Genomic DNA, 16,450 nt, shown 5'->3' on the forward strand with positions numbered 1-16,450 from the left:
GCTACCCCGTACAAGCTGCCTTCCATAGGCGACTTGCCATAAAATCCTCCGCCACTTACTACTGCACAGTTAAAAGGTTTCAGAAGTCCCCCCTCTCGTATGAAGCAGGAAGACCAGGATCTTCCTTTAAAGACTCCCAGCTTTTTTATCCACAAAACAGAAACGTGCATCTATCCTGCCCTTCTGATGGTGCAGTTACAGACAGGCCCCTTCTAGAACGAGGACTCTAAAATACCCATAGGTTAGCCCACTGAATGTGTAACGTGCCCCCACTGGAGGAGGAGGCTGAACACCCTTTGCTTGAAGCATAATGGATTGCTTGTGTATTTTGTCCTGTTTGAGATACCTGTGGATAGCTTTTATGCCCATTTTTTACTGGATTGACTTCAACAGATTCAAAGTGGTTGGGGTCAGCCACATTTAAAAAATATTCTGTAGAGTCAGAGCAAGACTTACGGAAGCGGAAAAAAAGACGGTGACGTTTTGAGACAAAAGGACAAGCATCGTTTGGAGAACACACAACTGCCAGCAGCAACGCGGTGGAAAAAGGTTCTGGGAACATTCACCATAATGCTGTACCCCCTTCTAAAAACGTTGATAACCAAACCTTTGTAGTTCTTAACCTGGCATCCGAGCAGTAAGGAAAAAAAAAACAACTCGCTATTTTGGCAGACTGCTCATAATCATTTAAGTGGTTCCTCTTGTATCATCCTTTGGAAAAGAGAGACACAAATGTAAGAGAAGAGTGCACGGCCCTCCCCTTCCACAGGATAGCGGCTCCTACGCTTGTGGCTGGAAAGCATTTTCTGGTGCTGTTTAACGCTTTGACGCTAGAGAGGACCAAAATAAGACGCAGATATCAAGATGCTAAGTTCTGAGGGAAGCGGGCACAATCCGGAAGATGTATTTCACAAATGTGATGATTGAGACTTTTGCATCTTTCCTTGAAAATTGGTAGTGGGAAACCAATTAAACTGCAAGATCACAGGGCCAGTGATGGCTGACGTGTTACAATTTGTTCAGTGCTTTCGACCCTACCGCTGTTACCAACCGTGGGCAAAATACGATCTGTTACAGCAGTTAATACACTTCTTACGTTTTCCTAGCCTAAACCTGCCAGCCTAAGAGGGAAGAGACCCCGGAACAGACTCCAGTGAACTACTCTGAAGGGAAATACGAAGATACAGTTCTGTGCTTAACCCAGAAGAAGGCGAGACCATGAAGATCAAAGATACACAAAACCTGTGAGGTCACCGACGAGGATACCCGCTCGACCGCTGCTTTACACGGACCCGGCTAGCCAGGTGAGACGTGACTTGGCACGGAAATTATTTTCCAAAATGTAATTAGCAGCTATCAATGCGTTTGCTAGCTTTGTTGGTTGCTTTTCTTGTAAAAATGACCAGTAATTAGCACGCATATGAGAAAATATTTTGACAGATTAAAAAAAAAAGGCAGAAATAGGACAAATCTTTATCTTTGTAGGATGTAGAATGATAAATTATCAGAACTGATGAACAGAATTTCCTAGATGGCACCAGTCGCTATCGAGAAATAAAGGGAGATAATGCTAGTGAAAGCAAAGGAATTAATGCTACCTTGTTTGACAGGTATTTAATGCCTCCATTCACAACACTGTCCCTAAGGACGGGATCAGGCACGACCATCCAAGAGAGAGAGCTGTTCCCTGCAGGATACAAAAGGAGACATAGATTGCTTATTCAAGCAGCCTTCTGTCATTTGCAATTCAAAGCGCTGCTTTACTTTCTCAGATCACTCAAAACTCTCTTGTGACTGAAGTCATAACCTGAATTTGTTTATTCCATATCCTGCTTACTAATTCGCCGAGAAGTCCCTCTCAACCATGCTAACCATTCACTGCATCACATGGCTTCTTTTCCACACAAGAACAAATCAGCCCTCGCACTGATGCCTTTGTAAGCACATTGTCAAGATTTGTTCCACTTCAGCACCGAAGCCAAGCGGTGGCTTTGTGGAAGGAAGGTATCACTGTAGCAACGCGACGTACTGGTGATACCGCCCGGTTCCCCTTCTCCTCCTCCTCACCGTGCTGCGCTCCTGCCAGAAGTTAACTTCACCGATCCCCTTTGAGAGGGCAGGCAGGGCTGGCTCTATGGCCCCGACTCGGCACGCACGGAACAAAATGAGGACCGACTGCAGAAAGAGACGTTTGTAACGCCTTCTCCAGAAGAGAAACAGAGCAACTGCGCAGCTGGCCCGGTCGCAGCTAGAGAGCCTGAGCCTTCGCTCTGCAGTTGGCAGGGAGAGCTGCAGTGCCTGCGTCGGAAGGAAACCGTCTCCTTTCAGCAGCCCTCTTTGCCACGTTCAAGAGCAGCAGTGGTAGGATACAGCAGCTGACTAGAGACGGGGACAGAGACTGCGGAGATTTTCCTTCTACAAAATAGCCAGTTACTCCCCATCCAGGACACATGGATTTTTCTATCCACCTTGACTCTTACACCTCCAGTAATACAGATACCAAGATCCCGAGCTGAACAAATTCAGAGAGAAATTTCTTACTCAGGAGCAGGAAAGTGCAGAATTAACCAAGATCTGTATCACAAACTGACTTCAAACATGCAAAATAAAACCACCAAAGGAAGGATTTAATGTTGGGTTCCTGAGATTCCTACCATGCTGACAGTTTTCTGTGATTAAAAAAGCCGCGACACTTGTTCACAGAAATTCATTATGTAGCATGGTACGCTAAAATACAGGATGCTGTTATACAACCAAGCATCTGGGGAGATTAACCCTGATTTAAAAAAAAAATCTCTGGGAAAAGCAGCTATTTACTAGAACAAGGATGACGACAGAATAAACTACCAGATTTGTGCAACTGAATCAAGTTGAGAGGTTAGGAAGTGTTATTTTACCAAACAACAAATCAAACAGAAATATTTACATTGCTCATAAGAGATGCTGAGTACAAAGCTCCCAGTAATTTCCCACCAGAAAAACAGAGCAGTGTTCTTTGCAGAAAAGGGGGGCTAAAATGACCTGGAACATTCAGGAATGTGTTTCTTCATAGTCTGGAAGAAAAGGAGTTCAGGGAAGCCACGCAGGTGGGTGTCCTGAGAGAAATGGTGAATATGCACAAAGGGGCAGGCAAACCCACTCTGCAATTACAGCCATGCGCAGCAACAGGGAGACGAGGCCAGGAGGAAGACTAAGAGTGGGGTGAAAAAGCCTTTGGCTGAGCTGGAGATAAAAAGCATGTAAGGGTTCTCTTGTGTGTTGTAAAGCTATCCTCCCATAACCTCTAGGCACTTCAGTGCTCCATCTCAACACGCAGTTCAATAATTTCAGCTCTATCTCACCATTCTGAAATTCTCCATAAACACTACTGAATAACTGAAATGGCTTAAGCTTTTCCTGACAATCTTCTTGCATTCACATCTACATGCTCATTCTTCCAACCATGAAGCACCATTAGTACATGCAAAAAGCCTGTTCCTTGCACTAAACTAGCTGATTTATAAGGCATTTACTGTAACTGCATTTGGGCACAAACAAAGCAGTTTCTTTCCGTAAAGTGTCAGAACTGCCAGAAGAATCCATTTGTCCACGAAGAATTCTATCATACTGCAGTTATTACAGGAAAAGACAAGGAAAGGAATCTCAGACAAGGACATATGACTTGGCAGACGTGCGAAACAGAGTATCAGCCCAATATTCCAAGAACAAACTTAACTACTGCCAGCAAGCTGACAGCTACAGTTCATGCGCATCTGCTGTTTCCCATGAGCTGCACTTTGCAGAAGTGTGAAGTTAGACACTTAACAATTCTATCAAGTTAAGACGCTGAAGAAAAAACTCAGTGCTCTGAAGCCATATTAGAAAAATTTAATATGTTTTTTTCCAAGATCTAATATACAAATGCAATGGTAATAATGTACTCTTCTTCTGTAAGCTCGGATGAAATATATTGAAGTCCACTTTTTGCATATTACATAAATAATCATCTAAAGCAACCTAGAAAAGAAGAAAAAAGCTTAGTCCATATGGTGCACAAAAATAATTGGGCATTAAGTTTAAAAAGCAATACATGAAACCGAATGAGGAAATGCAAAAGGGCTTGACAGTCTGCCTGTTTTATGAAGTGGCAGCATAACCATCACATTCAAAGGATATAAAAAAGGCAGGTTTTGTGAAAAGCGGCATTATTTTTTACTAGACCAACCAGCAAATTGTAAGAAGAGACAAAATTTTGGGTCGTTGCATTGCAACGATGGTCTATGAACGCACAGACATCTTGGGCAAAATTATTTCGTTAAGAAGGATTAGAAGTGCTGATCAAAACCAGGAGGTTCCACAGTCAGACACACATCAGGATACTCAGAAATTTTAGGTGTTACATCCTCCCAAAACAGGCACATGAAGCATTAGTTAACCATGCTTAAGTGCATACTCTTCACAAACGTATTAGCACAGACACGAGTCCCTCACTTGAAGAGTGCATGATGTCACACCCACCGTACAGAAAAAAGCAGGGTATGCCTTCGCAGGAACTTTCTTACTGAAAGATCTAGCCTGAAAGTAAATGGGGTGAGGTGGGAGAAAAAAAAAAACAAAACAAAAAACATACATATCAGGAGAATTTAACGTGTCAGATTAAACATCAAGTACTGTATATAACAGTTAAAGCCAACAGACTGTATTCCGAGCCTCATCCCTTCTTATTTTGACATCCTGAAACTACAGTTTTTCCCAACGTGGAAGCCAGCACCGCCCCTCACTGTACACAAAGTACTTACACAGAGAGTATGTAATACTGGGAGGGGCCTGCTAACAATTTTATGATTTGACCCTACAGTTCGTATTTAATAAACCAATGTAAAGTAGCATCTCTTCTTTCAACAGAAGTTCCAAGTTGCATCTGATTTAATAAATGCAGTTTAATACTTTTTTCCCCTGCCAAACAACTCTTTGTGTCCCAAGAGGCAGAAATGATGGAAGACCAGAAATGCATTTCTTCACAAGTGTATCTTTTTGGTCCAGTGTTCCCATCAGTCCCAGAAGTCCAGTTAAGCTCCACTTACATTTATGGGACTCCAACTGGATCTCAATGCCTCAAGTCCTCAGTATTGATGTATAAAGAGTCTAAACCAAGAGTCTATAAACCAAGGCTGAACCAAACCCACGTGCAACTCAGGTCTATCTAACAGAGATGAAGCAAATCTTCCTGTAATGCTTATTTTAAAACACAAAATCCCTCATTTTGCTTTTTCTTACCGGTTAAAACAAAGCAACCAACCCACCCTTTATGAATACCGATGAATATGCATGTTTGTTAGTCTTCCGTGGAACTTCCCAGACAACTGAGAAAATCAGGCTGAAACTTTAGGAGGCAAAAACACAGAATATTTTCAGAGGGCAAATTATTTTAAAACTCTGAGAGGTAATAACACGTGTATGTGTACATATATATATATGTGTGTGTGTGTGTGTATATATATATGTAATATATATGCTCTTCCCTGATATAACGTTCCACTTTACTATTATTCGTGGTGAGATGAGAAAAGAAAGCCATCTCGCTTGACCTTCTTAACCCAGCATGGGCCGCATGTCATGCAGAAAGCACATTACCTTCCTTGGTAAAACGAGTCCCTAATGATCTAGCATAACTGAGATAAACGCCAAAAGGAGACCTTCTTTTTAAAGAGGAACGGGGGAGGGGGTGCTTAAGCAGGGGAACGTATAAATGTATTTGCAGGCTTTCAAAAGGATCACCGCGGGGCTGAGCGAGCACTTTTATGATACGCTTTTACTAATAAAACACACAATTCCTACAGAAAACTGCAGTCTTCATTGTCTTATTTTGCCCTCTGCTGGTCATCGGTTGCTCTATCAGGAAAAGCTGACCACACCTTACAAACTCTTCTCCCCAAATTAAGCACCTCATTACTACAATATCCTTCACATAATATTGCCGAGACTTAATGTAGCATTTGAGGCTCTGACTGTGAAATGGGGCTGGTAACTGCTGCCCTCACCCTCCAAAACACGCGGTTTGTGTAACAACTGCCGAGACTGTTGAAACCTCAAGTTTAAACTTTGCCCTCCTCTGTAATTCCCACGGAGGGTAAGTGACTGAAAAGACCCCCAGGCTAAACAAGGTGGTGAGTTTATGCCGGAGGACAGACCCATTTAAAGGCACCAGCCCAGCACATTCACCTGAGGTCCTGACACACGCAGCAAACGTTGCCAGCAAAAGCCGCTTTCATCCATTAGGGGAGAGAGTATCTTTATCCCTGCATTAACGAAGACCATCTGATTATCCAGGAGGCCACATACCCTGTCATTACTGCCAGTTATTTGAACACTCTAGGGACCGTGCACGGTCAATTGTTCTTCACTGATGACGAGGGGGGCTGGAAACAAGTATCCAGAGAGGAATTTTTAAATTTCAATTAAGATGATATAGCCCATCCATTAAAAAGAAAAAAAATAAGGAGGGGGGGATGCCCAGGTCAACATTCAATTGAATAAAATGTTAATGCTGCCCTAATCTGGTTTCCTTGTGTTTACCCTTTTCTGTAGAGTCTCCAATTACATGATCACGTTGCATAGTTTCCATAGGACCCTCCCAGCGCATAACATGGGTAGGGCTCTAGGAATGGAGTGGGAAGGAAGGGGGAGTGAGGTTCTGCCCGTTCCCTTCAGCAGCTGGTTGGCACGTTGGGAGCCAGGGGACCAACACACTAAGAATTATCAAACTATCTGAAAGGCTCCGAAGAACTGAATTCTCTCCCTGCTTCTGTCCCAATGTTTCCATGCAATACCAGCAACCAGATTTTAAACAGCTGGACAATAAATACACATAGCTCATTTTCCATGACTCCCATCCCTGATCAAAGGCATTTCAGGCCAGGCACTTGGCATTTTTTTTCAAGCCACAACTGCTAGCAAAATCAATGGGTTTTATACACTGTGCATTATGGGTTGAGGGGTAAGGAATAAAAAAAAGAAAAAATCAAAACATTTCAGCTTAAACAACGATAGTGGACAGTTCTGACCTTGCATTTTTTTTGTTTCTGTTCCCCGCTTCTAAATGGAATAAGCAGTTTCTTTGGGCATGTGAAACCCAGACATCAGGTGAAAACGTGAACAGGAATGCTTTAAATGCAAATTATAAATAATCTGCATTAAAAATAAAGCCCAAGGCTACGTATTATTAACAAAAAAATAAAAATATTAATCAACTAACCTACCACTGACTGAACAAACCAGGGATGCCTCATTTTACCTTCAGAAAAATGAAGAAGGGCTCTCCTATCTCTACTGCAAAAAAACCTGTGATCACAGGTAACACTGTAATTGAGCATTATATTAATGATGTAAACGCAGAGATAAACCTGGCATCTCTTTACTTTGAAGTGGTATCTTTTCCGACTACCTTGAGTGGAAGTATCGGGTGTAATACTCAAAGTGTATGGCGTGCAGGTACTTGCAGACAGAAACTCTTTACAGTGCTGCTTGCAAGTTTTCTTTTCCAGACGAAGGCAGGCACAGCACTGCTGATGAAACATTCCTTTGCTTTTGTATTATGTACAACAAGCAATTCAGAGTGTAGCTAAAATAGGAGCATAAAAGAAAAACAAGAGCAGGACTCTGCATTTCTTCAGGATTCATTATCCACTGTGCCAAGCAAATAAAGTCTTTCCTAATTCACTCGGCTGTGAGCCAGAGTATAAATAAACAGAAAGTACCTTTCCCAACACAGCTTTGAGCATGGCTGGTCATGTCAGGGAACGAATCCCTCCTCCCACACACTAACCAGCAGCTAAGGGCAACACGCTCTGCCTTCCTGGCAGCCACTCGGCCGTGCTGCCAAGTACCAGACGCACAAGCGCTTGCTACGGAGCTGATCCTGGGCTGGCATACAACTGCATTTGTTCAGGTCTGCTTCAAGGTTCTGCCCCTGTAATAAGGCTTTTAGGTACTATTTATATATATATACATACAGAGAAATAGAATACTCGTACAGAAGTAGCTGTAATATTTAAAGGTTTTGTGTGGTCTGTTTCTTTTAAATCTAAACTCTTGAAGTAATTAAAGGTAAAATATTTGAAATGAAGTCTGCAGCTGTAATCTTCTAATATGCACAATTCTTTGCGAAGATTAGCATCAATTCCATTTATTTAAAATAAATAAAAAAGAAGGAATCTCACATGTTCTAGATGAATATGGGCCTGGCTGGCAATGTCATAAATTACATCTCTCACATTTTTCTCTTGCTTGCCTCTTATGAAATCCTCTTGTGAAACTCCATGCTAGACACAGGAAGGAAAATCAAAAAGAGGAAAAAAAAAAACCAAACCCTCAATAAATACCAAGTTTCCATTTCAGCTTCTCAAAAGCCTGTCCCAGCAACCAAACTAACGACATAAGACTGAAACAGCCTTGATGTTTTACCACGGTCCTCTCCTTTTTTATTCCCATCCCCACTTTTTTCGTCACTCACTCAGAAAAAAATTAAAGAAAACAAAAGAGAACAGTTGGTACAGACTCCCTCTCCGTGACTGTGTTCCCTAAAGACCTTGTGGTGTGTCAGATAACCAAGTCGGATTTTAAAGTTTTGGGAATTTACATGAGTTTAGATGCTCAATTTTTAAAACCATAATAAAAGAATCAGTATTAAGCAGAAGAAAGCCATTAACTGCTAACTCAGAAGCCATGCTGGCTTATGAAGTAAGTCATTATCTTGGGATTGGTGTGTACCATCAGGCTTGCAGAACAAACAAGCAAACAAAAAACCTCAAACCCACAACAAAAAAACAATAATAAACCAAAAACCAAACTAAAACCACCTAAAAAATCCCAATCTCTCCAAAAAACCCAGTGTAAGACATAACATGGTATATTCAGAATTGCACCAGTTGCCTGCTCTTCTCAACAAGGCTCAGACATGAGAAAGGCAGGCAGGAAGGTGTCTCAGGAGACAGAGATTCCAGCAGCACTCTGCGATGCTTGCCAGCAGCTGAAATGCTTACAAGCTGCCCAGCCTGCACAGAAGGGATGCAAGCGGGTTTCAGTTTCACTGTAAAACACCTTCCGTGGCAAGGAACGACTGTGAATTTTCAGGCTATGTTTGAAAAGCTAAAAACTTGGAAGGCCTCCCATACCATCCAGTCCCAGAAGGGCTGAAAGCAGGGTGCAGCTCCTTCCCACAGTCTTCCCACCCTGACCTATATTAGTGTCTACGTGTTTCTGCAACTACCTAAATTACTAAACTTCACAACAAATATTTCAATTGTATTCAAATTATATTCGGAAAATACCAACACAACTGCCTCAAACATCACCATAATTAGGAGTAATTAGCAGATTAGGTGTATAGTTTAAATTGGAGAACTACACCATCTCCTACAGCAATGTATGGCATGTATGCTTATAGCTATCAAATATATAACAAAAAAAAAAAAAAACCAACAAAACACACCACCGGCACTTTTATGAAAAGGTAGTGAAGAGAAACCCAAGGAGGTTGTTCAAAAGTAAAATTTCTCACAGTGCTTCCTTTCTGGGGATAGGGAAGAAGAAAAAAACCCAAACAAAACCCCTAAACCCCAGGCCCCAGTCCTTATGTGTATTTCTACACAGTAATGGAAAAAAAAAATCCTGAAAGCTAAAGTACTATTACATTTAATTTAAAAAAAAATTAATAATAATAATTTTTTTTTAAAACCCCAGAAACCCTAGAGTTTCCTGAAGGTCACTCCTCTCACCTCCCAAAAGATATAAACTCATGACAATGGCATATTACTAGGCTACAGCAGAAAGAGTTAAAATAAAGAAAAAAGGTGTCCTGTTTCTGGCCTAATAAATCATGATCTCATATCCAGCATTGGGAGACACCGTTAGAAACACTACACTCTCCGATTCCAGCCAACCTCCTTCTCTTACCAACATACAAATGTCCATGGGAAGAAAGACCTTTTGTCTCGAACTATGAAAGGGAGTTGCTCGTAAACAGGTAACTATGCCTTGCGCCTTCCCGATGTGACTGGCGGCATGGTCGGCATGGATGTCCCTCACACCTAAAATTGTAGAAATAATATGTTTAGAAACATACCGTCAGACCTTTTGAGGGGTATAGTCTGCCCTGATGTGTATCGCAGTCATATTTAAGGAAAGCTAAGTGGGCAGGTCCATGACAGAACTGTCTGTGTTGATAAACTGCCTTGAGATCTCATCTCAGAGGTGCAAAGCAGCAGGCAAACTCACTGATTTTCACACTGAGAAGCAAGATGCCTCTTAGCTTGTTGCAGTTTCTGCAAAAGGTGTACCTAGAGCGGCATCTATTCAGATACATCGGTACACAAGCTCATTTTCATTGGCACATCCTCTCCCAGCATAACAGTATTCCAAGATTTGGTTTTCCTGCCAGCAAAATCATTCAAGTGTGAGACTCCTGACAAGCATTAATGCTTACAGTAAGGTTTCATGATGAGCTGCAGCAGTGGACTGAAGCCAAAGAGAGTGGTCCTAAGCTTCCTGCCCCGAAGCCGTATTTCTGCCACCTCCCTTGTGCTGTTAGGGGCAGCGAGGCAGCAGCATGGCAAACCGGATCAGACGACTGAAGCAGTGGGAGACTAACTCCAGTTACTGCACAGTCACACAGCTGTGAGAACTGAGACAAGAGGGAGATGAGTGGGGCAGAGCAGCACCACTGCTCTTCACAGCAAGACGGTACAAGGTTGGCTTAGACTGACCATAAAGCCATAATGATTTCACAGGACTGACACAGGATCAAATGAAAATCTATGAAGGAAAATGGGAATTAAAATTCACAAAAGCTCTAACAGAAGCAGCATTCTACAAAGAAAAAAATAAAGGAATAAAGGAATTGATAGGTGAAGGGGTTTATTGAGGATAAAGGAATTGATAGGTCAAGGGGTTTAAATTGAAAGAGGGTAGATTTAGATTGGACATCAGGAAGAAGTTCTTCCCAGAGAGGGTGGTGAGGCATTGGAAGAGGTTGCCCAGAGAAGCTGTGGATGCCCCATCCCTGGAAGTGTTCAAGGCCAGGCTGGATGAGGCTTTGAGCAACCTGGTCTAGTGGAAGGTGTCCCCACGCATGGCAGGGGGGTTGGAACTTGATGATCTTTAAGGTCCCTCCCTATGAATCTGAGATGCTATTCTAATTGCAGACCAAGGAACCTGACACCAGATTCGCTGCCCAAACCTACCACAACACCTGGGTCTCAGAAGCCTTTGCAAACCAGTGGCTATAAGTAGACTACACTGACTTGTTTTGGCCGTGGCAGCAGAAAGCAGAGTGTGGCTTGGAGGTATCAATGGAAATAACTTACTGACTGGGCAGCTCAGGCTTTACCTATAACTAGGAATCAAAAAAATAAAAAAGCTCGGAGTAAGAGTTAGCAATGACTCATGTTCAACCTGGGAATATATCCCAAAAGTGAGGTTCTGAATAAGTTTAACAAAATTGAGTGGTTATCAGATTCCTAACTACTTCGGCGATGAATCAGGGAGCACAATATTAGTATTTTTGAACTACAGGCGCCACGAGGAAGTACCAAGACTTTGGACAAGATTACCAGTCAAAATGAGCTTGAACAAAAGAAGAAACCCAAAATCAGTAAAGACAAAGCAGCACTACTGCAGGGAGAGGTACATACAAACCGGAGCCAGGTCAGGAATAACGGAGCTAAAAAGCCCACAAAACTTAGCACTAACATGACCTGTAACAAAACCAGGGCCACCTGGTCTAGAAAAGACTGGTGATGGGAAACACCAAGAAAATGGCTGTGTCCAATTAATTTCTCCATTTATGGAAAAAACCCCAGAAGTTAACTGTTTCATATGCAGTGAAGAAGACTTTTGCTTAAATATTGTGTTACACTGTTGTATTTAATAGAAGTTAAACATGACAATAGGGCACCCTAGAAAATGCAGAGCCTCCAAAACAGACTTTAAAGAACAGGATCATCTGACTTGTATCAGGAGTGACCCAAGCATGACTGGACTTCTTCGGGATCAAAGACATTTCTCCATATGGAAGACGCTGATATTTCTCACACTCCTACATTTTTTCAATCAGAAGTTCAGAAAGACTTGCAACATGTCACTGATTTCCTGCAGCGAGCATCGGATGTTACAAGATTGGATCTTCATTTCTTCCTAAGAAGAATGTGTTCATCATCTCTCTTTCTTTACTTCTCTTTTTGTTTTTAAACGCTTTTAACCTCAGCATTGGCTTTCCATCAGACTAATCTGATAAGCCAGAGGAAAATATTGCTATTACAATAAACACCAAGTACCACTAAATAATAATAATTCTCACCCTTTTTTTACACCTAAGCTCATACAGGGACTACTTCCATAATGCAACATACACCTATAAGAAAGTTACCCTTTTCTTCACTGCACAGGAACAGTTCTTTCCTAATCTGAGACTCTTATATTACATGACACAGACACTTGCTCTTAACCACAAGGATCACATCGTCTTTGTTGCGTTTCTTCCTAGCTATTCAATTACTGATAGTTAATCCACTTTTAGGAAGAAGAGAGGATTCCATCCCAAACTTACAACATCAGCAAAGGAAACTTATAGGTTGGGAAGTCACCTGTTTCAAGATAAGCAGGCTATCTCACTGCGATATGGAACAATAGCTACACAATAAGTACAGCACTTGGTGTTTCTGACAAGTGTGACAATTAGAAAATACGATCAAGAGCTGAATTTACCACACTGTAACAGGAGCAAGTAAAGAGAAAACAGAGCAACATAGAACAGAGCAGTAGGAAATAACACATCAGTGAGCTTTCCCCTAAGCAGCTTCTAAGGAAAGTAAGTAGTTCTAGGACAGGTGGAGCAAGATTCTGGATTTATGGTGGAGCATTGAAAAGGTATCTGAAGTATTAACTAAGACAACTTCTAGCACTGGAGCAGGTTGCCCAGAGAAGCTGTGGATGCCCCATCCCTGGAAGTGTTCAAGGCCAGGCTGGATGAGGCTTTGAGCAACCTGGTCTAGTGGAAGGTGTCCCTGCCCATGGCAGGGGGGTTGGAAATAGATGGCCTTTAAGGTCCCTTCCAACCCAAACCGTTCTGTGATTCTATGATTCTACTGAAATTGAACTCCAATGGAAAAGAGTGAGCTCTTCGAAACATCAATAAATATTGTACCTGCACTGATGAATCATCAACAAAATCTAAAAATGGGAAAAAGCCTACCCAGCATTTCCAAGATGAGGTACAAGAGAGCACTCTGAGTGTTCTCAGAATACGTCTCAAGCTCCTGGATGTTACGGTATGCTCTGTCATCCAAATTTTTCTCCTGTAAGATGAACACAGAACTTCAGTAAAATGTAAATGTAACAGCTATTTGTAAAATATTTTTACTATAGTCATGCCAGCCTAATCCACTATTAGAGGAAAAAAAAAAAAGACAAAATTAAGAGATAGGAAGCAAATATAAACTCAGATAGAAGTAGTCATTAAAGCTTATAGCAAGTCTAACATAACCAAATAACTACATGCAACAACAGCCAAGTCTGGTTACTGGAGCAAATATAACCTCTTGCAATAAAAATAACTCTGAATTCTTCATCAAAGAGATACAGCCAAAACAAAACATCATATCATATTCTTACACTACAGACCTGCCAATTGTAGTACTTAATTTGCATCTGAAGCACAGAGAAAGTTAGATAAGTAGAAGTATGTTTTTTAAAACATGTACAAAAATCAACCCAACACATGAGTTTCAAAGTCATATGCAAATACACCTGAAAATATAACATCCTCCATCATTCTTCTTGTCCTAGGGGCTTTGACGGTTAAAACATGCGAGTATTAAGATTAAAAAATGGTGTTAATATAAAAAACTCTGAGGTTGTTCATAGCAATGACACTCGGCAAGTAACCATCAATATTCTCAAGGTGTAACTTGACGAGTCATTAACTCTAGCAGCAAAGCTAGCTTAAGAAACTCCTGCCCTCAGCTGATTACTCTTGCTCTTGTGTCAGAGCTGGCAGCAGCATCACTGTACCAGTGAAACTCCCTTACTTCTTCCCAGAAAAAGGGTGGATATTTTAAAATGCCTGTGATTTCAATGCTCCAATTTACAGCTCTGCTTAGGAAAAACTCCACAGCCACAAAAAGAAGCATCAAAGTGTGGCAGAAAGGTTCAAACAGGTCATTTAATATTTGAGATTTTATATCCATGAGTCATCCCAAGAGAAGGCTATTTAGGGGCAAAACTGACATGATAAGAAAAGAGGCGAGGAGGAATACGATGCCAATGATGTAGATTTGTGCAACTTATTGCAAAATACAAGATGTCCTTTCTCCTGGGGTAAGATCGCAATGGCACAAAAAAGAGACCGTGTATGAGTTTCTCTTCTTTCTCTTTCTCCTTCTCTTTGCTGCCTTTCATCATAGGAGAGGTGCTCCAGCCCTCTGATCATCTCCAGAGGAGGCCATGAAGATGCTCCGAGGGCTGGAGCACCTCTGCTATGGGGACAGGCTGAGAGAGTTGGACTTGTTCAGCCTGGAGAAGAGAAGGCTCCGGGGAGACCTTATAGCACCTTCCAGTACCTGAAGGGGCTACAAGGAAGCTGGGGGGGACTTTTTACAAGGGCCTGTAGTGACAGGACAAGGGGGAATGGGTATAAATTGAAAGCGGGGAGGGTTAGATTAGATATCAGGAAGAAGTTCTTCCCGGAGAGGGTGGGGAGGCACTGGAACAGGCTGCCCAGAGAAGCTGTGGATGCCCCATCCCTGGAAGTGTTCAAGGCCCGGCTGGGTGAGGCTTTGAGCAACCTGGTCTAGTGGAAGGTGTCCCTGCCCATGGCAGGGGGGTTGGAACTAGATGGTCTTTAAGGTCCCTTCCAACCCAAACCACTCTATGAGTCTATGATTCTTGCACATCTTCATTTCCATTCCTATTAAAATGTAATTTTTCGGAATTCTTAACAGTTGCATATGGAGACCTTACCACCTAACCACATCGGACGGAACTTCCCTCACTTACATACAAAAAGGTGTCTAAGTGTAACGTCCAATGGATTCCTTCTAGGAGTGACCACTGCAAAGGAGGACTACAGACCAGCAACATGAGCACAGACACACTCGCCATCAGAACAAGGAATAAGATGTGGATTCACGAACTACATCTATTTTAAAGCAAAAATAAACACAGGATTGTATAGCCATTTTGGCCAGAAAGAGTACAAATTCTGAGTAGGGGCCTCAAGGAAGAATGAAAAGGAAATATAACAGTAGCATTCGTAAAGTGAAATACTACTGTCTGGAAAAGATGAATTACTTAAGCTTCTGTTTTGCAAACCAACACATAAAAATAAGGGAAAAACACCCCAAATATGACTAAAACCAGAATTGACTTTGAACGGTAAATACTTACCCTTTCATCAATGATCTTCGTGAACCACATTTTAGTCAGGTTATGCCTCTTGACAGCCTGAAAATCACCAAATGAAACATCAGTGTTATACATTCTGAAGGCTGAAGTGTATTTTAGATAATACTTTTCTTACAAGGATTGTATTCACTGGGCTAAATCAAAGTGGCACGTCAGTGAAAAATGAGAATTCTCCTCAAATACAAAAATTATCAGCTGGCATTTGTTGCAAGTTCTTGCACACAGGAAATGAAATCTCGGACATCAAGCCAGTTAACTAAAAGCATTCCTTCAAAAATATTTTTTCAAGTAATGTACGTTTTCATGAAGTCCTATGTTGCCACAAATATTTGCAGGTAACTATGGTCACCTTCCAAAGAGAACAGAGGTTCCTCCAGAGTCAAGCAACGAAAAGATCTCCCCTGCGAATTTTCCAGAAAACATGAGTACAGCATACCTGTATGTTAGGACGCTGTCTTTACAGGACAAAGTCATGTAAATATACCGTGGGTTTGTTGAAAAAAAACTATCCCACAGCATCTCATATTCACACATTCTCCTTTTAGCTCTTATCTTGTATTTGACTTCGTTCCCGTATCACTTCATTCTATCAACTTACCTCTTACACACACAGAATTGTGCAGACCACATTGTGAGAAAGCTTACAGTGAGACATATAAATATTCACCAACAAAACTTGCGGAGCAGATTTCTCACAATCTCAGATTTTATAGCTCAATTTCTACTTCTTTACATCCATTATATTTGTAAATATTTTTTCAAGGTTTGACAAGACTAGTTGCAACTGGTATATCAGTACCTGAACAATTTACAGGGCCGTGTTTTGGATCTGTGCTGAAAACAGTGGTCATACCACAGGGATGTTTTTGTTATTGCAGAGCAGTGCTGAGACAGAGTCGAGGCCTTTTCTGCCTCTCCACCACCCCACCAGCAAGTCAATCGGAGGTGCACAAAAAGTTGGGAGGAGACACAGCCTGGACACCTGACCCCAGCTGACCAAAGGGATATTCCA

The 16,450-nt window shown here is 41.7% G+C and overlaps 1 protein-coding gene across 1 annotated transcript; it reads right to left on the reverse strand.

Moving 5' to 3' along the window:
• Positions 1-3,853: 3,853 nt before the first annotated feature.
• NDUFAF6 (NADH dehydrogenase (ubiquinone) complex I, assembly factor 6) lies at positions 3,854-15,477 on the reverse strand (the record flags this gene model as incomplete). The annotated part of the gene is made up of 6 exons (XM_010147861.1): positions 3,854-3,996; positions 4,498-4,554; positions 8,199-8,300; positions 9,934-10,067; positions 13,229-13,331; positions 15,421-15,477. Coding segments are annotated over 6 exons (582 nt in total), but the record flags the coding sequence as incomplete, so codon positions are not given.
• Positions 15,478-16,450: the final 973 nt, after the last annotated feature.

This window comes from Eurypyga helias, unplaced genomic scaffold (assembly GCF_000690775.1).
Source record: "Eurypyga helias isolate BGI_N326 unplaced genomic scaffold, ASM69077v1 scaffold31522, whole genome shotgun sequence".
Taxonomy (NCBI): domain Eukaryota; kingdom Metazoa; phylum Chordata; class Aves; order Eurypygiformes; family Eurypygidae; genus Eurypyga; species Eurypyga helias.